Below are 23,709 nucleotides of genomic sequence, written 5' to 3' on the forward strand. Positions count from 1 at the left end.
TCCATAAGTTCAACTCACCCAGAACCTCCACCCTGGTTTTCGCCTGGCCTCCATGTGACCTTTATCATCACCGGCCATGGATCCTTCCAACAAAAACTGACCGCCATTTGAATCGAGAATGATCCACATTGCCAACTGCGGCGAAGAGGAGTCCTGGGGGCACCTCATGTATGAGTGCCCCAGATACGACAACATTAGGCTTAAATTTCTCACTACAATACAGAGGAAACCCTCGCAATCAAGAATTCACTCTGCTACTCGAGGAAGATACCTATAAGGCATTAACCACCTACGCGTAGGAAACATTTACACTTAGGCGAGCTAAGATTGCAGAACTCAGAGCCCAAGAACTAAACCGGACCGGCGTGGGATAACTCTACATCCCCCCAGAACAACAGAGACATGATTATGCTAACCCTAATAGGGTAGGATCTATTGCAGGCACCATCCAAAGTGCGGGATGCTGGCACTCCCCGGAGTGCGGGATTTAAAAGTCATTGCAAACCCGAAACGGGTAGGATGTACTGCTGGCACCGATCTAGGTGTGGGATTGCTGGCACTGACCTCAGTGCGGGATCTACAGGCACTATGCCATTGGCAATTACACAGGGGCACCTGTCCCCTGTGACTTTTAAAACCACACTCTTTCCTATACTTCGCCTAAATTAGGGTGGATTTATTCTCCCCTGTAAACCCACCCAAATTCATTCCCCCTCTAATCCTCTCTTCTTCTATGCCCCTCTCTCTCTTTTTTTTTTTTAATCTATTACTTCATTTACTTATTTTTTTTTTATTTATTTATTTTATTTTTTATTTTTTTTAATCTGTTACTTTATTTACTTATTTTTATTAGTATTATTTATTTATTTTTTAATTTTATTTTATTTATTTATTTTTTTGGTCTCCGTCAGGAAGCTGAGGCAACCCTGGCGGAGGCCAGGCAGAGTATAATGGGCAGCCTGGCTCACCTCCCAGTGGTGGTGGTGGCGGGCAACGTGGGGTTCCCTTAGGGGCTTTGTGGCTAAGCAGCCAGAGACAGAACAACAGACCACACCACTACTCTGTCACAAACCAGACACCACACTTTTTCTGGCTTTTACAGAGATTCTGTAAATTCTTTACAAAGTACCATGGTGCAGTGTGGGAAACCACCGGTGGCGCCTTCCACAAAACACTATGCCACTATGTTCCCTGTTTCTCTTCCGTTCATCCTAGTAGCTGCTACAGCAGCATAGCAAATGGTTATGAGGATGGTATCTAGTGTTACTTCGTTGTTGTTGGGATTAATCAGGTATTATTCATCCATCGAGGTGGTCTGGGACTTGCCACAGGATTCTATTTGGTCTCTGCTTCGGTATGTGAGTCTTTGTGGGTTCCATTTCCTCGAATTCTTCTAGAGCTTTCCTCCACGATTCTCTGTTTTCACGTCGGTTGCTTCGAGTTGTAGTTGTTGTACTTGCTGTTCTTCCCCCAATTCTGGTTCTGTTGTGTCCGAATTGCTTGATGTTTGTAGTTGGTTGCTCACATTCTGCTTGATGTTTTTGAAGTTTGTAGAGCTCTCAGGTTCTTCTTGACAATGGTCTGTCTGTAGTCTGCTATTCGCTGTTTGGTAACTTGAACAGTCGGAACCGTTCCAACCGTGTATATATAACAGCGAATTAAATAGACAGAAAAAGAGAGATAGAGATGACTTAAACGTATTATATATACAAGCTTAATTCAACATTTCAACTCTCTGGACCCTGCGCAAAATGCTCGGTGTACAGTAAAACTTACTTTTTTTTTTTATTCTTTTTTGTTGCCGACATGCAGTTTATATAAAAAAAAAAAAAAATGGAACAAAAACAATTATAATTTACTATAATTCATATTTAACGAGTAAGACAGTATTATAAATCATTAAAAATTAACAATTAATTATACATCGCAGGCACGCTTATGCTTCGAAACAAACACGTAATCTGTACTTGAAAGTACTCTAGAGTCTAAATTGTCCTCTGCGCATTGATACGTTTAACAACTGTTTAAATCGGTTATGCCAACAAAGCATTCTTGCCAACAAAATAAAAAATAAAAAATATATATACGGTATATATACCGGGCAAATAAAATAACCTATTTTGAAAGTAGCGCAATTTCTTAACGGTTGCAGTGGGCACACTGCGGTTTGTGTCCTGGATAAAAGACGACACTTCAACATCGGAAGAAATAGTCATGTTTCAAGTCGAAACACTGTCACACATCGTATTTACAAATTTAGAACAAAAGCGTCTGTAACAGATGTGAAACCATCAAGTCGGATGTGTTGTAGTGCATACTCCATAAAATAGTGAAAGAATAAGAGCAACGTTACAACGCAGTCCTCAAACATCTGTTAACCGTCAAGCAAGTTTGGTCCCTGTGGTTGTCACGGACATTCTCTCAGACATGCCAGACAAGCTGTACTTGCTACCTGGGAGTCTAAAACGCTGATGGAACTGATATTCGGTTGACACTAAAGTCAAGTGGACTCAATTTCGGCGAAGTCCGGACGGTCTGTGACAGCCAAATCCTCTGCTTGCACCTTCACCATGCTGGGACTATTAGTAATCCTAGGTGTAACCTCCGTGCACAAGTACATGGTGGGTGACCACCCAGGTGTGAACCAGCGTAAGCAGGGGTCGAGATGTGGCGCCCACACCACATGGAGGAATGCCGCCCCTCTATGTTACCAGGCAGTACTAGGTGGTAGATGGCTCTCATCAACCAGTGCAATACCACCAATTTGCTTATTGGAGGCTTGAAGTGGTGGAACCCATGTTTAGTCTCTAGAGCTAAGGTCCGGTCAACCCTTCCCTATCTCTTCCATCATGCAATATGATTCATTACTTTTGAGGTTATGATGAACATCGTGGAGAGATCCGATATTCCTTACATTCCGAGGGTACAGCTCTAAAACGGTGTTCGCAGGCAGGCCGCTAGTTTGTACACCGGACGGAACCTATTGGTAACTCTCTAGGAGGCTTCCGGATCAGCTAGCGTATAATCTTCCTACCTCTACTCTGCCAGATAGTAACTGGCAGAGTAGAGGTAGTCCGAGTAGTGTGTATGCGGGGAGCATTGTCGAGGCCGTGTTATATCAAGAATCTGAGTATATTCGTACTATGTGTACGCCATATCAAAAATTTCATTACTTCATACAGCATGTCCTACCAACTTTTTCTTACTATTGAATACACCATGAATTGTCAAACTAATAGAGCAAGCTTATCTGCGAAAAGATCTAAACCTCCCAAGCACTTCCTAATTCATTTCACAAATATACGTTGTCTCAATTCTAATCTCAACGATGTCCATTTCCATTTGCAGTCTGCCAAACCCCATGTACTTTTTCTGACAGGATCTCAGTTATCGGTTGATTCAACTACTGCTCATCTCAGATGCCCGAATTATTCGCTGTATGATTCCATTCGCCTCAAAGGTGATACTTGTGCATATGTCCGTTCTGATATTCCCTGTCAGAGACTTTGAAATTTGGAATCTCCTCTCTTTGATCTTCTCTGGCTTAAAATCTCTCTACCTCATTGTGTCAAATTCATCTGTTGTCTCTACTGTTCTTCCAACTCCACTAATCACTTGGAGCTCTTTGACTGGCACTCTTTGCAACTTGACTTCCTCTCTTTGAAACTTGACTTTCTCCAGTCCAACTGTCCTAACAGTGAGGTAATTTTCCTTGGTGATTTTAATGTTGACAATTGAGCCTTTATCTCATGACTATTCCTAACCTCGTGTTGTTTGGCATTACAAGAATGCAAAATGGGATGACCTGCGAGATTTATTTTCTTCTTTTCCTTGGTCGGATTACTGTTTCAAAACTTCTGATGTCAACGTCTGCTCAGATCGTGTCAGTGAAATTATTCTTGCAGGAATGGAATCCTTTATCCCACACTCCACTTTAAAATCTCGTCCTTTATCTAACCTTGGTGTTCCAATAAATGTGCTAAAGCTGTTCAAGAGAAGAATGTTGCATATCGTAATCGGCTTGTTTCTAATTCTTCAGTTTCATTTTCTTCCTACACCAAAGCTCGCAACAATTATAAAGCAGTTATTAATCAGTCAAAACTAGAGATTGAACAGGCTAAGAGTAGAAAACTTGCTTCTTGCCCTAATGGTAGCCGAGCATTCTGGTGTCTTGCCAAAGCTATTGGCCGCAAATGTTGTCCATCTCTGCTCCCACCTCTTTCCAAACCAGATGGTTCTGTTGTCACTTCAGCCAAGGATAAAGCTGATCTGCTAGCATCCCATTTTTCTTCCAACTCATGTATTAATGATCGTTGTAAAACACCTCCCACCATTCCCAACACGCTCCATTCAATGTGTCCTATGGCCTTCCGTCAAAAGGATGTCAGAAGGATTTTGACGAATCTTGATGCTAAGAAAGCTCCAGGTCCCGATGGTATTTCTCCACTTATTCTCAAAACCTGTGCATCTGAACTTACTCCTATTCTTTGCCGCCTTTTTTCACTTTCTGATTCCGAAGGTGTTTTTCCTTCTGCTTGGAAATTTGCTCATATCCAGCTAGTTCCTAAAAAGGGTGACAAATCCCTCCCATCCAATTATCGTCCCATTGCAATTACTTCTACTCTTTCTAAAGCAATGGAGAAATCAAATTAACCGCCAACTTTTAAACTACCTAGAAACCTTCGGTTTGATAAACAATCGCCAGTATGGATTCCGTCAGTGTCGATCCACTGGTGATATTCTAGCTTATGTTACCCATTTATGGACTAATTCAATGGAAAGGTTCGGTGAAACACAAGTAGTTGCTCTTGACATCTCAAAGGCTTTCGATCGTGTTTGGCATAAAGGTCTTCTAAACAAACATCCATCTTATGATTTGCCAACTGTTTTTTGTAATTGGTTATCCAGTTTTCTCTCTGATCGCTCACTGAGGGTGATGGTAGATAGCTCTCTGTCTTCTAACTTCTCCACTAATGCCGGTGTCCCCCAAGGTTCAGTTCTTTCCCCCACTCTTTTCCTCTTTTATATTAATGACCTTCTTCCATTGACTGGAAATCCTATCCATAGTTTTGCCGATGATAGCACATTGCATTCCACTTTCCATTTTGAGAAACCTTGTCCTGCTCAATCAGCTTCAACTTCTCGAAAATCTACTATCAATTCCTTAAATGCCTATCTTCAGGTAATTCTCCAGTGGGGCAAAGACAACTTATTTGATTTCAACCCTACTAAAACTCAATCTTGTCTATATCTCGCAAAAAGGATTCTTCTGCTCCTATGCTTATCTTTAATGACACTCCGATTTCTAGGCAAAATGATATATCTCTTTTGGGGATTACCCTGACTTCTAATCTCTCTTGGCACAAGCACATTACAAATATTGCTTCCTCTGCATCTAAGAAACTTGGTTTTCTCTTTCGCTCTCGGCGTTACTTTTCTTCCAAACAGCTGCTTATTCTGTATAAATCGCAAATCCGCCCTACCATGGAACATTGTTCCCACATCTGGGGTGATACCCCCAATATCTCCCTGTGGCTTCTTGATTTCATTCAGAAGAGGGCAGTTAGGTTAATTAAAGATTTATCTCTAACAGAGTCTCTTCACTCGCTGTCTCATAGACGTACTGTTTCTGCTGCATGCCTCTTCTACAGCTACTTCCATGGGCACTGTTCTTCTGAATTGGCTTCTATAATTCCCGTTCTCTCTTTCAAAACAGTCCGAACACGTGCAGTTTGGTGTGCAGTTTGGCTTTCGGCATAATTGGTCTATGCTTTTATGAAATAATGGTTCAGCTGTCACAATAAGTTCAGCCCCATATGTAAACATTGCAAGGATTTGTGACAGTGGATGTTCACCAAAGAGGATTCAACTTACGAAATGTCTGGGTTCAACGGGACGGCAATTACCGCAAGACTTTCCATTCCATGGAAACTTTGAAGAAAATTTTTCCAAATTTTATTATGTCTCGATTTGGTTACAGAAATCGGCACAAATAACCAGACTTATTTCGTTTTATGGGGTTTAGTCTATGCAAACCATCATATATATATATATAAAGTAATATATATATATATATGTGTGTGTGTGTGTGCATTATTATTATTTCGAAATCCTCTGATTTATGTGTGACGAATTATATGCAGAGCTCATAGTGACTTTAATTGGTATCACGAATTGAAGCAAGACATTCGTTCAGATTAACATTATTCTCCTTGTCTGACTCAAAGAAAGTCTGGCCATTAATAATGCCTTCAACTTCCGCATCCGTAATGCAATTATTCATAGAGACCTCAATTTAAATACAAAGGAAAAAGTGAAGTGAAATTTTATTTAAAAAAAAAAAATAAAAAATAAATAAATCACATGCTAATGTCTGAATCAGGTGGGTTTCAAACGTTTAAACAGCTATATTTTATATAACAAATAAAATTCAGCATAAAATGTCAGGTCACTAAAAGATTTGTTGCGATCTAAGCGCCATTTAAACAAAAGTAAAAATTAGATGTGTTAAGCTCCAAAGCAACTTAGGGCTTTGGAGAATATTGTATCTTTACAGATACAATATATTTTATCTGTAATTGCAGTAGAACCCGGATAAGAAGTTTTCCGGGTTCTACTTCTTATGCGGGAAAACTTCTTAGAAGGGAAAATGACCTATGGGTATCAAATATTAACTAAACAAATGAAAATGAAAAGGTACACATACATAAATTAAAGATGCTTTTTAGGTACTATTTCAGAATTTTTAAATATTTTATTCTATCTATGGGAAACACATTTAAACCGAGGATTTCTAATTGCTTAACATTCTGTTCATTAAAATCATTACCAAATGCTCATTCCCAAGAAGGATGAGCTCCTTTGGAGTTTCAACATACCTTAAAAGGACACAATTACAATAAGACGGAGAACACTCCACTAAGTACTTCAGAACTGTTCAGAAAAATCAGAAGCTAACAGCAAATGCTTCACGTGTTATTAACCCTAGTTATTAACCTGAATGTCTTATTTCCCGCAGGTGATTTCCTTCATCACAAGGTACTGACAGAATCTGGTGGTTTTCCATTCCGACCATGTACTCAAATCAGGAGCAAGCGGATATACACTTTATGTACGGTTTGGCTGACGGCAATGCTCTAGAGGCTACGTCGTTTGTACCACGAAAGGTTCCCAGAACGAAGATGTTCTGACAGGAGAACGTTTGAAGGTATCCATCGCCGCCTTTGTGAACATGGGACCTTTACACCTCGTGCTGCAGACAGAGAACAACCAAGATCTACGACTCCTAAAGCAGAGGGGTGGAACAACTACATGGCCTCCACGTTCACTGATTTAAACCCACTAGATTTCTTCTTGTGGGGCCATTTAAAGTCGTTGGTGTATTAGACTTCGGTAGCTGATGTGGAAACTCTCCGCAATCGAAATGTCGCAGGTTATGAGACATACGAAATATGCCAGGAATTTGGCATCGTCGTCGCGAGTCCATGAGACGTCGATGTATTCAGGAAGAAGGTGGACATTTTGAACAATTACTATAAGGTGATATGAACAGTTAAGTGTCATAGACAGACCTTCAAAACTCGGAAACCAAGTATTTCCGGAACTACGTTGATATAAAATATTGTTATTGTCTACATATGAGGAATTCATTCCTGAAGTTATGCCGTGTATTTTTGAGACAACCTGTACATATATATATATATAAATGAGATAAGATAAATTATAATTAAGGCGTAAGGTAAGAATTAACAACTGATTGTTTGCCAAAGATTTTTTTAACAGGTAAATAAGTAGTTGGAAGGGAAGAACCCAGTTATTTCTCGCAGCCTTTGAGTTCTGCCTGTACTTCGGGTAATGCTTGGAAATGTTAGTTATAATAGACTTGAACTCTTTACGACCAACGGCAAAAATAAAAATAAAATAAATAAGGAGTTTACATTTCTACACCTTTTTATCACCCAGACGTCAATGAAGGCCACGGAAACATTTATCTCTATTCCAAATTTCATATCAAAAGATCATAATTATCATCATCATATCGCACTCATACTCCCAGCAGTAATTTTTGCCGTCAAGAGCTTTAAAACCTGTTTAGCACAGATAGTCCAAAGCTTTAATCAATAAAAGGTTCACAGACTTTCCGTTGAAGGGCTGACTTATCAGAACCGTAATTTCCCCAAGACAAATGGATAGCTAAACAATGGTCGCGGAGCAGTAACAAAGAAATGGTAAATGTACGAGAATGACTACCTACTGTAATTTTGGTTGGAATATAAGCCTTGATTTATTGTGTTCTGTGCTCTGTTCTTAAGACGAAAACATAATAGGTTATCTGCAAACTAAACACAATCAGGGACGGCCCCATGTAGAGTCTTGCGAGCTATAACCTCCCCTATGGTCAAAATAATGCATAATGTTTTAATGATGATTGAAGCTTAATGATTCCCCAAGCACTGCTTTAGTCCCTCGTCCCCTAAAAAATCCTGGGACCACCCCTAGTTCCAACCATATGCAATAATCTTTTGGAAACAGGTGCTTTGCCAACATTATCTGAAATTATTCGAAGTTTTGTATTTGCATTCCAAATGTTTACAATCCACTTTTTTTTTTAATGTATATGTGGTTGAGTTCATCCTCCTCAGCCAAAAGAACACGACATTATTTAATGGAAAGAGCAGGTAATGCAGAAGGGCGGAATTGAAGCATGATGTTTTGTTTGTTTGTTATTTGGTTTTTAGGAGCATTAGCAACTAAGGCCATATTGCTCCTTTCCGCATCCTCCGTAACTGGTGGTGACGGGCTCGAACCCCGGTCTAATCAAGAAGCGTGTGCTACGCACTGCTGCTCCTTCCCACCTGGCTACGGAGGCGCCTTAATCAAGAAGCGTGTGCTACGCACTACTGCTCCTGCCCACGGAGGCGCCTTGAAGCATGACACACTGTGGATTATCGCAGCAGCAAATACGACATCTATATGCACTTGCTTTCGATCCTGTCAATACAAATTTTCTTTCTTTCATTATTATTTTATTTATTTATTATTTAATTTTTTTTTTTTTTTTTTTTTTTTGCGGGTTAACTGCAAAAAATGCAGGTCGAGTTCGAGTGCGGTTCCAGTTACAAAAAGTGCAGGTTTCATACAGTGGACTAGCACAGGACTCTAGTTTCGTCCAACATGAACGTTTGTTGCGCTGTTACTTTCCAGAAAGTGATTGAACCGTACTTCTTCCATAAGAAAAAATGCACTAAACGTTCACCTTGGACGAGACTCTCATATGAGGATCTCTCTCTCTCTTAAAAATATGAGGTATAAGACAGTATAACAGTATAGTGTCTTAAAAATATGAGGATAAACATACAAGTCAGTGCAATGCATCAGTTCTGTAGATAGCAAATCACCGAAATTGGTGAAATGGCATCGTCTTCATTTAATCTCATATTATGAATACCTTCATATCGTTGCCTGTCATTGTACTACTTCGAATAAGTAATGCTTTAGAGAAGACTATTATTACTTACACTCAGTGAATATTACCACTCCAATGGTCGTTTTAGGTCAAAAATAGCTATAGTAATACTACACGCATAACATCTTCAATCATTACAGTAAAACACACGTTCGGAAAAACGGGAAACTATCAACAACTTTCCCGTAACTTTCATACGATAGGTCAATAGCTTGACAAACTCACTATTTAGAAACAATACCGCAAAATATGCTTAAGTCATCTAAACTAGGATAATTACTCGTTAGTTTTTAATTAATCAGTTACGAAACGTAATGATGTTAAATAAGGTTAAATTTCCTATATCAGGTTAAAGAAAAATTGGGAGTTTATTATGTAAAGTTTGATTTGCCATAGTTTTCAGCAATGACGTTTTTACTGACAGCAGCTGTCAGTCATGATTAGTAGAAACCAATGAGAGATGAGCATCATACACTGAGACTATCAAGCTATTGAGGATTATATTCGGCCATCATATGGAATATACGGGTTTGTTGCCAACAGTGTTTCTCGTGCTTATGTTTTCCCGTCGTTTCAACTGATAAATAAATAAGAAGAATTAAATAAATTAATTTTACTTTTGGCATGATTATTTGTTAATTGCCGTTGTATGTATTAGGCGTATCAAGTAGGTTGGTAGGAAAAGTTAAAATTTTATATTTTTCTTGACATGTCTTGATGTATTTCTGCGGCCAGTTCCATCAAAAGTGCGGCTAGGTTATTACACACAATTCGCGGCGAGGCTTCTTTTTTTGTCATAGCAGAGATAAGCAAAAAAAAATCTAATGCCAACACGAACGCGACATTGGTGTTTTTTTTTTTCCCCTGTAGTAATTTTGGAAGTTACCGGAAGACATTTCCGTGAATCGAAAGTCTGCTGCTTCGATGAATGTACGGTCGCTTCTTATTGAAGATTGGGTTATACCATTCTAAAGACGTTCATAGGGACATACTTAAGGGAAGCAGTTCCCTTGAAGAACGGAAGGCGTACCAAAACTCAGACAGACTGGGCAGGATAAATGCGTTTGACTTTCCCTCAACGCTCCTCGTACCGTTTGAGTTTTACCGCTAGGTCTACGCAGCAGACCCCGTGCAGAGAACAATCCGTCATATGTGCCAAGCGGATAAGCAATTTTAAATAAAGGGTCTGTTACCTACCCTTTGGTTCCCTTTGGGCATGTTGGAATACAAATTCGTTTCACCAGGAATAGCCCATTCGGTGAATCGCAAACGTACATTAATGGAAAGAAAAAAAAAGAAACACTAAACTATTATTTTTAGGCCACCCGAACAATTAAATTCATCTGCCGTGCATTGTGTATTATGTCCGTAAATTGCGTGTGTTCTATGGTCGATTTACCTGTTTTGCTGGACGAAAAACCCGAGTTGCCGGGGTGTAAAACCTTGCTATCTATGCCTGAGATCGACTAACTCAGCCACGGAGTGAAAAAAGCCCATTAAAATTTCTCGCGTCATCGATGGGATTCAAACCCGGGCCTTTTCCACCCGGTGCGAGGAGGACGGTGACCATACCTACCCGCGCAGACTATCCCTGGTGGAAACAAAATTTTAACTAATTTACGTAAATTTGTTCATTGGGCACATAAACTCTATCAACGTCACGTGGTAAATGATGTCGAATGACTTCGCCAGCAGTATATTACTCTTAAAAAACAATTAGCAAAGGTTATTTTTCAAAGTAAACTTGAGACCCGGAAATCCTTTGTCAGAGAGCAAAGTAATCGAAATCCCTGGCGGGTCATTTATAAATTGGTTACAGAAAAATTAAAAACATAGACCACTTTTAACACAGTAACATTAAGTAACAGAGAAACGTTAGACTGGATAGACATAGTGGCATAGTATTTAGATTCAGGCGCCACCGGTGGTTTCCCACATCTGCACCATATGTACTCTGTGATGAAATGCAGAACTACTGCACAGCCAGAAAAAAAGTGTAATGTCTGGTTAATGTAGTATTGTGCTTTGTTCTGTTGTTGTGTCTGGCCGCTTGGCAGCGAGGACCCTAGTGGGGCCCGCCACAACCATTTGGAGGTGAGCCAGGCTGCCCACTATACTCTGGCTGGCCTCTGCCAGGGTAGCCTGAGCTTCCTGACAGAGGTCATAAAAAAAAATGAAAAGAGGAAAAAAAAAAAAAAAGTTGAGGCTATAAAAAAAATAAAATAAATAAAAAGTTTTTTGTTTTGAAGAGCGCATATAGGGGAGTAAGAGAAGAAGAAGAAGAGGTCAGAATGTGGGGAACAGTAGTTGGAGTGGACCAATAGGGAAGGCAGTCCACTCTAAGATGGAGAAGGGAATTGAAAGTCACAGGAACAGGTGTTCCGGTGTGAGCGCTTTGCTCTCTCTGAATATCCTGCACTCTGAGGAGTGCTAGCATGAATCCTACTCTCATCGGGTTAGCAGGGGATTGGATAGACACCGACAATCGCATTTCAAATGTTAATTTTGTGAACGATCTCCCCAGTCACAAACTTAAAAGACAATTAATGTGGAGTATAGCGCGTCACAGAAACAGGTATCTGACTTAGCTAGATCGAATTTATGAAGACGAGCCTTCGAAGAACCATGATCAGTTAAAATGTATATAAGAAGGCTTAGGTAGAACCAAAGCTGATTACTTTTTGCGGTAGTGAATTTAATATCAGATATAAAACTGTTCCTTTAGTCTAGGAATTCCATCTCATCTACCATCTTTTATGTAGCTCAGTTCAAAATTTCCTTTTTCATTCTTTAGATCTGCAACAGGATCATTGGTAAAATCAGAAAAAAGTTAAAGGACACCCTTTACGAATACAGTAAGCAAAACCTTTGTACGTGAGATACAGATTCAGAGGTAATAAGCCTTAAATTGTAAAGATGCAAGATTACTGTTCTACAAGTTTTCAGAAGAGCTAGTAAAAAGACCGGTTGGACACTGTTTAGTTTGGTTTGAACTGTAATAAGTTTGGTTACATATTAATTATTAATATCAATTTATTTCCAAAGAAATGTCCCTTTACAGCTATCCAGCTAGAGGACACGGGTTATGTGATAATAATGAATAAATAAATATAGCCATACTATTTACAATCTATGTACAGAGTACTCAAATGAATTGACACAATACATAGCATAAAACAGTATCTGATTGTATAAATACAACATAAATACATAATCGTAGATACATGAATATATAATCGTAGATACATAAATACGACAATATGGATAATATAGCATTCCAGAAGTTATATCACCTACAGTTTGACCAGGGCATACATATCTGCCAAAGAGGCGGATATGTACATTTTGTCCTTGCAGAGCTTCTTGACAAGTCAATGGATAACCTGTTAAATATTCCCATGGAATTAAATGGAAACATCTTATCCAGGGAGGTCATGCTGCGCAGCTTGGATCTGAATGGCAGTGCGCTGGTATGAGTTCTATTACGATCTGACGGTCTAGCAATGATATCCCGGATATAAGGTGAGTTTAATTTTCCGGAGAGAAGCTGGGTGAAGATCACGAGTTCCCTGGAGATTATATGATACTTCCAAGGTAGCATATTTAGATTAGAGAGCGTGATAGATTTTAAGATTGCAGGTGCAAGGCATGCGACCTTATTTAGCCATTTTAAAATCCAGTATTCCAGGGATAGGAACCTGGTTTGGTAAGATGGAGGTGCCGAGGACCATACAGTTGAGGCATACAATGGAATTGGGGTTATACAACGGAGAATATGGTTAGTGATAAGATGTGGGTTATTGAAGTTGAAGATCTCCCGTTTCACTGCCCATATAGCAGCATGTGTTTTTTCCGAGTGGCATTAAAATGAGGCAAGAACGTGAGGTCTTTGTCCCAGGTGAGGCCCAAATCTTTATGCTGCGTGATTTTTTTAACTAGAGAGTTGCCAATCATGATGTTCACATCGTTTATATTTCTCTTTTTGGTTATAGTAAGTTCAGCAGTTTTTTCGTTGTTAATGGAGAGCCCAATCGCGTTCAGGTTATTTTCAAGTTGTTCCTGTCGGTTGGCGATCACTGTGATAGACTGGAAAGACTGGGGGCATTTTGTAACAACAAAGAACTTTATATCATCGGCATACGTGGTAAAGTTAGCATGTTTTGCAAGGAATGGTTCTAACGATACGGCAGAGAGGACACCCCCTTGGGGGAGCCCTCTGGAGCAGATAACTTGATGATGATGATTATGATCTCTTATCCATAGGGTCCTGGTCTGTAAGAGCTTCTTAAGGAGATCTAATAGATGATTAGAGATTTTGAAGTAATCACCCAGTATGGCGCATAGTGCATGGGTGGTCAGATTGTCTGCTGGTTGCATATGACAATTGGAAACAAAACTGTGCAATATAGAATTCTGAGAGTTCCCTTTCTTAAACTCCAATCCTACCGAGAGATTTTGAATAAAATTGCCGTAAAAGTTTTAACCTTTTTGCAAAATTCTGGATATAAGCAAGCCATGACTAACTAAGTGAAAGATACAATTTAGCCACAGCTACCCTTTCCCTACTAAACACTCATACAAATAAAACAATGCAACCCCCGCCTGAAACCAACTACTCAACCAAGTGGTGAAAAAAAATAAAAGGCCACAAAAATTTATCACGTTATCGGGATTCAAACGTGGGCATTTATCATTCCGTGTGGGATCGAAAGTGATTATAATCACGAAAAATACGTAATTTGTATCCATATCCAGAAAAAAAGCTATACGATCATGTAATGCCGGAATTCAAATATTTCTTCAGGTAGGTGTCCCAAAAAAACCGAGAAAACTAAGATACCACGCTTTTTTTTATTATATTTTTCTTTGAGCGATATGATCTGTGGTTCGATAGAAGTTTCTCAAATATATCAGCGTATAATATTAGTCTTGGAAGAAGAAATATCGAAAATTTCCAGGAATTACTTTGAATAAATTCAGTATCAGCTAGTACAAATGAAAGGCGAGAAATAATATTCAAAAGTAATAATATAGTAATATTCAAAACAAAACTGGCAAAATGGAAGAGAGGAGAAGAAAATTTTGATTATAAAGCTATTTATCATTCTTACTAATTTAAGCATGAAATGGACATTTGCGAGCATCTAAAAGTTCGCGTGTCCATTGGCTCTTATCGTGATCAGTTCTAATCCCGTCAGCACGGGAAATGTACACACATAACCTCCCATTTACTTCGAACCATAAATTGTATTTAATAGCACCCGTCCTCCAGGGGTCTTGTCCACCATGCACTTTAGTAATTGTTCAGTTCTTCCTCACCTTGAGAGGTGACCCAGAGAGACCTTTTTTTTTCTTTTTTAAGAGGAGAAAATAAATAAATCTGAAGTCCATCCATGAGCAAGATCCACACACAAGCGGATTGGCGAATAGATGATTAGTTTAGGCCTAACGTGTACGTGTCATAACCTAATGATTTTTAAAGACCATTAGCCACCCTTTTCTATAGTTATTATTCTTGTTAACATCACGCTAGGGCTATACGATCTGTTTTATAGTAATTATTTATGATAGTTCTCCTGATAAACAGCACATTATTACAGATTATCGTTTCTGATAATCCTTATTAAGCCTAACGCATCGTCTTATTCTGTAGAACTCTTAGAATGGACTCTTTGTAGAGCTTTGCCATGTGACCGGTGTGTTCAAATAGTTCGTGTAAATATAAATCATAATTTCGATCAGCTGGCTTTTTTATTCTTTATTTTCTCTAGTTATAGTTGCAATTAACCGACAATCGCCATTTATTAGTATTACTTTATGTATTACATATATTTCTTTTTCTGCGTAAAATTCTAGAACATTTTTTTATTAAATAATGAGGATTTTCTCCATACCAAAGGGTAAAATTCCGTAGACTAAATGATCAACGTTTTCTCTTAAACAATATACAGAACATCATGAAAGGAAGATAGTTATGGTCACTGATAGGGATGTTATCGGATGAAAATATACTAAATTAAGGACTTCGTACAGGCCTCGAAGCATCATTTTAGCAAGGATATAGATCACATGGAACGGGTCAGAACAAAGCAACCAGATAAGTCACGGACAAAAAAGTACCCTTAACATAAAATACTTCAGTTGCAAATTGCAACGTACGGAAATGAGGCACCTGCAAGAAGACCTGAGTGATGTGTTTAAGGCCTTAAATGGATTGAGCAAATTGGACTAGTATGATATCCTAACTCTTGCACGAAAGGTACACATAGGGGGCATAAATTTAAGAGGTCGTAAATTAAATTTAGTGAAAGAGGATGGTGATGGTTGTGGGACAGATATGTGAAAAATTTCTTTTAGCCAGATGTTGTTGCTGTATTAAAATTTAACGACACAAAGGCTGCTAGGACCATTTCGTTTCTACCTAATGGTTAAATAATACCGATTTTATTGTAATAACCATTATAATTTTTTGATATACACCTATACGGTTTAGGAAAGTAAACAGTTCCTTCCTATTAGGGTCATCTCCAAGAATCTGCAATGATGTTAGTGATGGCAGTGCATTATCAAATGATTTAATAAACAAATATTTTGAGAGTGGGGACAGTCCACTAACAAATGACGAACAGTCAGTTGTACATGACATGATGTGAAGCACTCTCCTCCATTAATGGATACAGGTGAATGAGGTGAGTATGCCCAATCCTTAGCCTTGCTAAAATTATTTCTTCTCGCCTACTTTTCTGGAAACTTGAGAGCCACATTTTGGGTCTGACTGTATTTTATTCGCTAAAGTTTATTTCCTGGATAACCTCTCCAGATTAGTGATCAGCTTTAATAACATGCCTTACGGATAATGTGTTTGTAATCGGTATATGGAACTTGAAAATTCTGTGAAATAGTAGTATCTAGTTGTTTGGCTGCAAGGTCGCTCTTTCATTTCCCGCTATACTAGAATACCCTGGGATACAGCAGAAGGTCACAGTTTGGTTCGACTCATTACAAGCTAGTAATTCATTTGTAATGCTATTAACAAACACTGACTCGTATTTGTAAAATGCCTTTATTATAATAAAATAAAATAAAATATATTCGTACTGACTGTATACTTAAATAAAATAAAATAAATAAATAGTGTATAACGAGAATAAAATACAATAAAATATAAAGTTAAAATTACTAAAAACCTTTAACACAGTAGCTTTCGGCAGCAGCGGCCGCCTTCATTAGCAATAATGGTTATTCGACAATTTACAAAACTCATACATCTTAGCAGATCCGCGACACGAACTATTGCATCTGTGCACGGTCCACTTCTCGTGCATTGGAACCGGCAGTGGCCCGTCCGGAAATTGGACGGGCCACTCTAAATCGTTCGTCTCTCCTTAGGATAAGGGCTTAAAAGAGTGGATGAATGCGACAGCCCTTATCCCTATTAAATAAATTTTCTGTTTATACTCCGGCACGACAACCAAGTCAGTAGAGTTTACAATAAATCGTCAATACAAATATTTATCGTATTTAGTAGTCACGGGCTTGAACCCCGGTCCACTCAAGGAACGCGTGCTATGCACTCTCGCTCCTGACCACTGGGCTACGTCAGGCCTATAGCGTTCGGACGAGCATATTCTTAAACTCTCCAGCCATTTTCGGTTCCAAAAGCCATGTGCTCTATCCACGATCACGGCTTATTTAGTTGTAATGCCAAGCTCGGTTTCCCAGGCATGTTCAGCCATGGCTGAACCTTCGTAATTAGCGGTCTTGAGGGCTCTATCGTGTTCCCCCAGGAGATCCCGCAGCCTGCGTTTCCCCACTCCCCACAATCAGGACACTCAATTTCATATATAACCCCACTAGTGTCATTACCCGCAATAGGATCTTTGGCTGCGGACACTACGGTATGCAGCCTTCGACCCAGCAGCTGCACACTGCGTATCTTACACGAACGTAAGGTATGGGAAATGTGTTCCGAAATGCCCAGATAGTAGGGGATGTGGCATAGTGGCATAGTATTTGGGTTAGGCGACACCTGTGGTTTCCCACATCTGTGCCGTATGTACTCTGTGATGGAATGCATAAGCCAGAAAAAAGTGGTGTCTGCTTTATGCAGTATTGTGTTATGTTCTGTTGTTGTGTCTCTGGCCACTTGGTCACAGGGCCCCTAGTGGAACCCTACGTTGCCCGCCACCACCACTGGGAGGTGAGCCAGGCTGCCTTCATACTCTGGCTGATCTCCGCCAGGGTCGCCTGAGCTTTCTGGACGGAGACCAAACAAAAGTGGTGGAGTCAAAGTAGCAAAAGGAGAAGGATGAGGAAAGAAGGCATCCTGCAGCGGAAAGAAGAGGTGGGAAGGGAGAAGTAGGACTCACCCCTAGTCTGGGAGCCCACCGAAGGCCAGGGAAAGGAAATAGCTTGCAGAACAAGAAAGGTCTGTATGCAGTGGCAACAGGTGTAAAAGCATCTCTGCGACTATTACTCCTACCTCTTAAACCTCTCTCAATAATGTTCTGGGGGTAACCGCACGTTACAAGGTCCGCCGTAACACGTTTAATCTTTGGCTCTCTCTTCAGATGAGGATCAGTGGGACCCCACCCACTGATCTTGTGGCAGCCGGCCTGAGCAGTTTTAAAGTGTGCGTATTGGCCACGACACATCGATTTTCTATAAACCTTGGTTCTGAAGTGTCGGCCTTCTCTGTATACACACACCTCTAGGAACGGAAGGGTCCCTCCCTGCTCAATCTCCGAAGTAAACCGAATATAGGGCGAACCACTACTCAACCAATTGAGTATTTCTATTTCGTGTCCTCTTTGTATACGTGAACGTGTCGTTCACGGTAATAAAATATGTGTCGTGGCCAATACACACACACTCTTCGTATCCCCGGTATTATTAGCATGCAACTCTTGTACTGCGTCATCATCCTTTGGCTGAACATCGATTTCCATGTTGCTACTACGTGGCTTCGCTTTCTTCTGATTTTCAACAATATATATGCGACTTTATGCTCCACTTTACATTGCTCTATTTTTTTTTTTTTTTTTTTTTCTGTTTTACAAAGGTCAAGTGCATTAGAAAATGCAGGATGGTTTCTTTTAAAGTTTGGGCAAGTAGGAGTGGAAGCTGTACAGTCTCCTTGGAGCTACAAATAGAACACACACACAACATCGCCTCGGCATGCCGTCTGAGAATGGCCGTACTTCTGACACTTAAAAAAGCGAATGGGATTCGGGATATGAGGCCGAATCTAGCAACTTAAGTAACCAGCTTTAATAGAAGATGGAAGAGTTGATATACCAAATGTTAAAATGATGGACCTGGTTGGTCGATCGATATTTCATCGTGATAACCTAGACGGCTGGCATGGTCTCCCATTGCAAAGAGTCGATATCCTGGGGAAGTGACTACTACCGTAAGGGTTTTCTTCAACCTCCCATATATACACACGCAGGAGGGAAGCGAAACAGATGGAAAGATTAATGGCATGTGATAAACGTAGGTAGGCATGTGAAAAAGGTATTAAATCTCAAATTTAGAAGGGCTAGATCGTTCTTTTCAAGCAATAAAAAAAGAGGGGAGGCAACTGCTTAATCAGATCATCAAGGTCTGTCTACGGGTGTCGTTGCCAGGTGGCAAATAGATTGAGCATTGGCTGAGTTATAAGATCCCCTGCTATATTGGTAATTAGTAGAGTAACTTCAAAGCGAGTTACCCAGAAGGATGGGGACTCCTTGTGGGCAGGTCCATCCCCAGCTCTGCCTTTCCAAATGATAGACCATCTACGCATGTGAGGATCCTTATTTGCCTTTAACTACGTCTCATGTAAGCAGAAGCACATTGGCTAGTACTTGATGTCTTGATGCAGCCTTGATGTCTTCACTATTTCGACGGAAACCACGGCTGTTCCACTACAGAAATTTAAAAGTGGACATTAATGAGATTTAATGGGTCTGTCTGTGGGCTTCCGAGGTGCTGAGGGCTTTGCTTTTTCAGTCCTAGCTTTATCCTTTTTTTGAGGGGGGGGGGGGGTTTGGACGATGTCCAGTGTCCATATCTTCTTCCACAAAAAGTTCTAAGACCGCGTCATTATTTGTTTCCTTCACTTCTCTCTCCATTTCTTCATTTGGTACGGAGGTGAATCAGGGTTTTTTAGTTTTCCCCGTATTATTTTGTGTAATTAGAGGTGGAGCAGTATGTTGCTTTGATTGAGGTGGAGGCTGAATTGATATTTTGTACTAGATTTTGAATGTTCATTAAGTTGCGTGTTATGGAGCAAAAGTTTCTTATGGTGGGATTGTCATATCTGTTTTAGTCACAACAGATTGCTTCCCTGCAACCTTCTGAGCATATGTGGGCTAATTGCTACTTATTGGAATTATCAGTTTTCTTGTCTCCTGATATGGAACATTCAGCTCTGGTTTGTGTTGCTGTATTTGCTTTCCTTGTTTCCACCGATGATATGCTTTTGAGTATGCAGTATTCACCCTCATAGTTGACACAAACAGATTTATTAGCTGTACATGCATTACTATCGTGGTCTTTTGCACTGCACCAAGCATGGGCAGGCGCTCCCCGGCAGGCCATCTGCAAATGCCCATATTTCTGGCATTTAAAGCATCGCAGTGCGTTTGGGATGCATGGCCTTACATTGCAATTTATGTACTAGGAATTTATCGAGTCTGGAGACGTTGGAAAATTATATGTAAGATGAGGTTTCTAGTTGGTAAGATATAAGATGGGTTTCTAATTCCCATCTTAAGCATGGACTTTTCCTGTTTAAATGAACTTTCATTGTACACGAATACACTATGTACAAAGTTGTTATTCCACTATGTATTTTTATGTTTTGTACGATATTTGTTCTGTTATCTTTTTTTTTTTCTGCTCTGTTATACACTTTAACTGGGCGCTTGCCTGTTATGTATATTACATATTAAAAATAAATAAATTCTTTTAATAGTTATTACTCCTGTGGCTTTAGTTTGGAGCAGATTTTCTCCTCAGTAACCTTAAGGAAGTCCCACTCTGAGATGACACCTTTTGATGAATTTAGTGTCCTGCGTGGTGCCACGGTAATCGGTATTCCTCCGAGTGCGTTGCTCGGAGTAGCTGCTCAGAGTGCTTCTCGTTTTTGGTTTAATTAAGAGATTCCCAGAACGAAGACTCTTAACTGATTTTAAGAAATCTGCTAAGCCCTCTAAGCCCTTCTGTATGAAAAAGGGCTACATTTTCCCAATATGTTTCTTAGTTTATGAAGGTAAAATCAAGGATCTTGACAGTGCTTCAGTTCTGTGTCCCTATGCTGCAGTGGCATGACTGTTTTTGAGGTTTTGTTTCCAGATAAGCAATGGGTCGAAGCCCAGAACCAATAACTTTGTCAGGATTCATAGTGTTTTTTTATGTGTGTGGTTCAGTGTCCACGCTCCCCACCCACCACGAAGTCCAAATGGGACGCGCACTACCAGGCAAGCAATAAATGTCTTCGAGACGCCAGAGCTACCAGACATCAAACCCACATCGAAGCGAGCCTATCCCTCGGACTATGCGGGTAGGGGCATGGCATTGACACGGTTGACCCTCACAGGCGGATTCACTAGCTCATTGATCATGGCCGAGCCATCCAGTACCACCATCTTGTCGAAACAGGGGCAAAAGTGGTGTGTTGAACCTGGAGACCCTAAACCACCAGGATCTTTCCGAGTTTCCACATGTCGCAGCACACGGCAAACAAGCCGGAATCCTGGAATCCGTACGCATTCCGGACACCGGATTCCTTCCTGTAGGACCAGCAGCGTCACTGGGAGTTCCCCTCACCACGTATAGGTGACCACGTAGAGGGGATGTTTCCTGGGCTCAGCTGATAACAGCGCCGTGATTGACAGGCTGTTTCACCGATAGGGAAAGTCATCGACTTTGTGGTGTCTGTTTCTATTTTTTTGCCTGTGTCTGTAGCGTGTACCGATCATATAACTTGTTTGATGATATTTGGTTTTTTAGGAGCATTAGCAACTAAGGCCATATTGCTCCGGGAATATGCGGTGGTCATTCCCTGACCTTTCCGTATCCGGTGGTGGCAGGCTCGAACCCCGGTCTAATCAAGAAGTGGGTGCTACGCACTGCTGCTCCTTCCCACCTGGCTACGGAGGCGTCTTCTTATAATTTGTGAAATAATAATGATATAAGCATGATATACTGATGCCACGTGACCTTATTTGCCTTTGTGCTCAACTTATTGTTTAAGTTGAGCAAATAAGGGTAACACAGTGAATACAATCACAGTCTCCTCCACACTATCCATCCAATGAACCGAGGAACTTTTATGAGCTCTTTTTACACAACGTGGCTGAGTCTGTAGGTCTCAGGCAAGGGTTATATGGTTTTTCACCTCCGGGGAAATTTGGATTCTTCTAGCAGACAGACAAATTGATCACAAAACACACGCAATTTACGGGCATTGTATACTGATCTCTCATAGATTTAGGTGCTTTGGTGATTAACACACACCAACGCTTAACTTAAAACAATCCAAACTAATTCTTAATATATCTATTAACACATTCCGAGTTTCTAGAATGAGTGCTTAGGTTAATCATTCCATCCTCTCATGGAGGAAATTATTAACCAAATGCTAAAAGGTTCGTAAAGTGAATCGTGCAGTTGCTTTGGATATTTGAATGAACTTAAATAAATTAAACACCAAAGATTTGTTGCAAACCCGAGTTTCAATTGCAGTTACATTTTATAATTTCATAATAATACCTGCTGATGTAAAATTGCTAATTCATTAAGAGTCTCAGAAAGGAAAAAAGAAAAGAAAAGCGATTATATGGAAAAATAAATAAACGTATTTGCCAGAGGCCAAGACATATTTACCCCATGCCTAGAGTCTTTCCTGTCAAGAAGTCCGGAGGATTCATGACTAAACACTAACTTGTCATTTAAAATTAATGATGATGAGGTACTTTCTGTCATAATAAGGAAGCAGTTGGCCTTGTAGCTGCAGCACTTTATTTGAAGGTAATTGATATTGCACATTACGCACAGCGTTCTTCATTAATTTGCAAAATGTTTTTTTTTTTTTTTTTTTTTTTTTTTCAGTTCTCTCTCTCTCTCTCAGGGATTGATACATATTTCTTCTCTTTATGCTTAATAACTTTCCTTTTATTCCTATTTAAATTTGCTTGTGCTTTTGCGTTTTGCTCTTTAAAAAAAAAACATAGAACAGTAGGAGGTAATAAAAGTGTAAACTCATTCAGTCAGAAATGATCCTAAATTATTCCTGAGTGAATGATGTAGGTGTTAAGTGACGTACTGATATTTTCTTCCCAAAAGTATTAGAGATACAAAGAGAAAGACAAAAGTTTATGGATATTAGTTCTTAATATTTTTATAATTAGTTCTATAGATATTAGTTCCACCAATTTATGACTCTATACTCGGAATATTTATCCATTCCATTCCTTACGTAGAACACGTTTTAACTCAAGTGATATCGGGCTCTATGGAGCGCAATTCGTCCTACAGTGTTTCTGTTGGCATATGACCGGGTAGGTCCATCAGTATCGCATTATTTTATCAACGCCACCCTTTCTGACAAGACCACTGCCTTGTTGAAAAACAAAATTGTATACAATGTTGCATACAATATTGCCCCTTCTTCAAAGCGTCATCCAGAAAAAACCATTGGTCCAACATCATAAAAAGGAAAGCAGGTCCAAAACACCGTAGTGCTATATAATTTGGATGGTGCAGTCATTTTAAAACATATTCTGTGTTAGCCTCAGGTACAAATTCTTTTATATGATGAAAACAGCGTATTCATCCCCCCATGAGACTAGTTCTGCTTTCCTCTTCTAGGTATGTTCCTGCAAGCATGACGCAGGAAGGCCTTGAGACCTCACTATATTATGTTTTCAAATTGCCTTACTTGCATTAAGCTGTCATTAAGCTCAGAAAGCTCACTCACTAAGCTATATTGCTCAGAAAACTCAGAATTCCGATATCAAATAACTGCACTTCAGTGTAAACAAAGCTCAGAAAAATTCCTCCATCTTGATGGATTTTCAACATAGGCTTTTTTGTTTGTTATTTGGTTTAGGAGCATTAGTAACTAAGGCCATATTGCTCCGGGATATACGGTGGTCATTCCCTGACCTTTCCGTATCCTCCGTATTTGGTGGTGACGGGCTCTAACCCCGGTCTAATCAAGAAGCGTGTGCTACGCACTGCTGCTCCTTCCCACC

At 39.8% G+C, this 23,709-nt stretch overlaps 1 protein-coding gene across 1 annotated transcript in view; it reads right to left on the reverse strand.

The window, feature by feature from the left end:
- Positions 1-22,438, reverse strand: part of LOC150085725 (coiled-coil domain-containing protein 149-A-like) — a 187,398-nt gene extending 164,960 nt beyond the window's left edge. Inside the window, exon 1 of the mRNA XM_090374663.1 lies at positions 22,340-22,438. Coding sequence (XP_090230789.1) covers positions 22,340-22,438 — 99 coding nt within the window. The remainder of the gene's footprint in view (positions 1-22,339) is intronic.
- Positions 22,439-23,709: the final 1,271 nt, after the last annotated feature.

The sequence above is a fragment of the Mastigoproctus giganteus genome, chromosome 5, assembly GCF_048544385.1.
Source record: "Mastigoproctus giganteus isolate SK-2022 chromosome 5, ASM4854438v1, whole genome shotgun sequence".
In the NCBI taxonomy this organism is placed as follows: Eukaryota; Metazoa; Arthropoda; class Arachnida; order Uropygi; family Thelyphonidae; genus Mastigoproctus; species Mastigoproctus giganteus.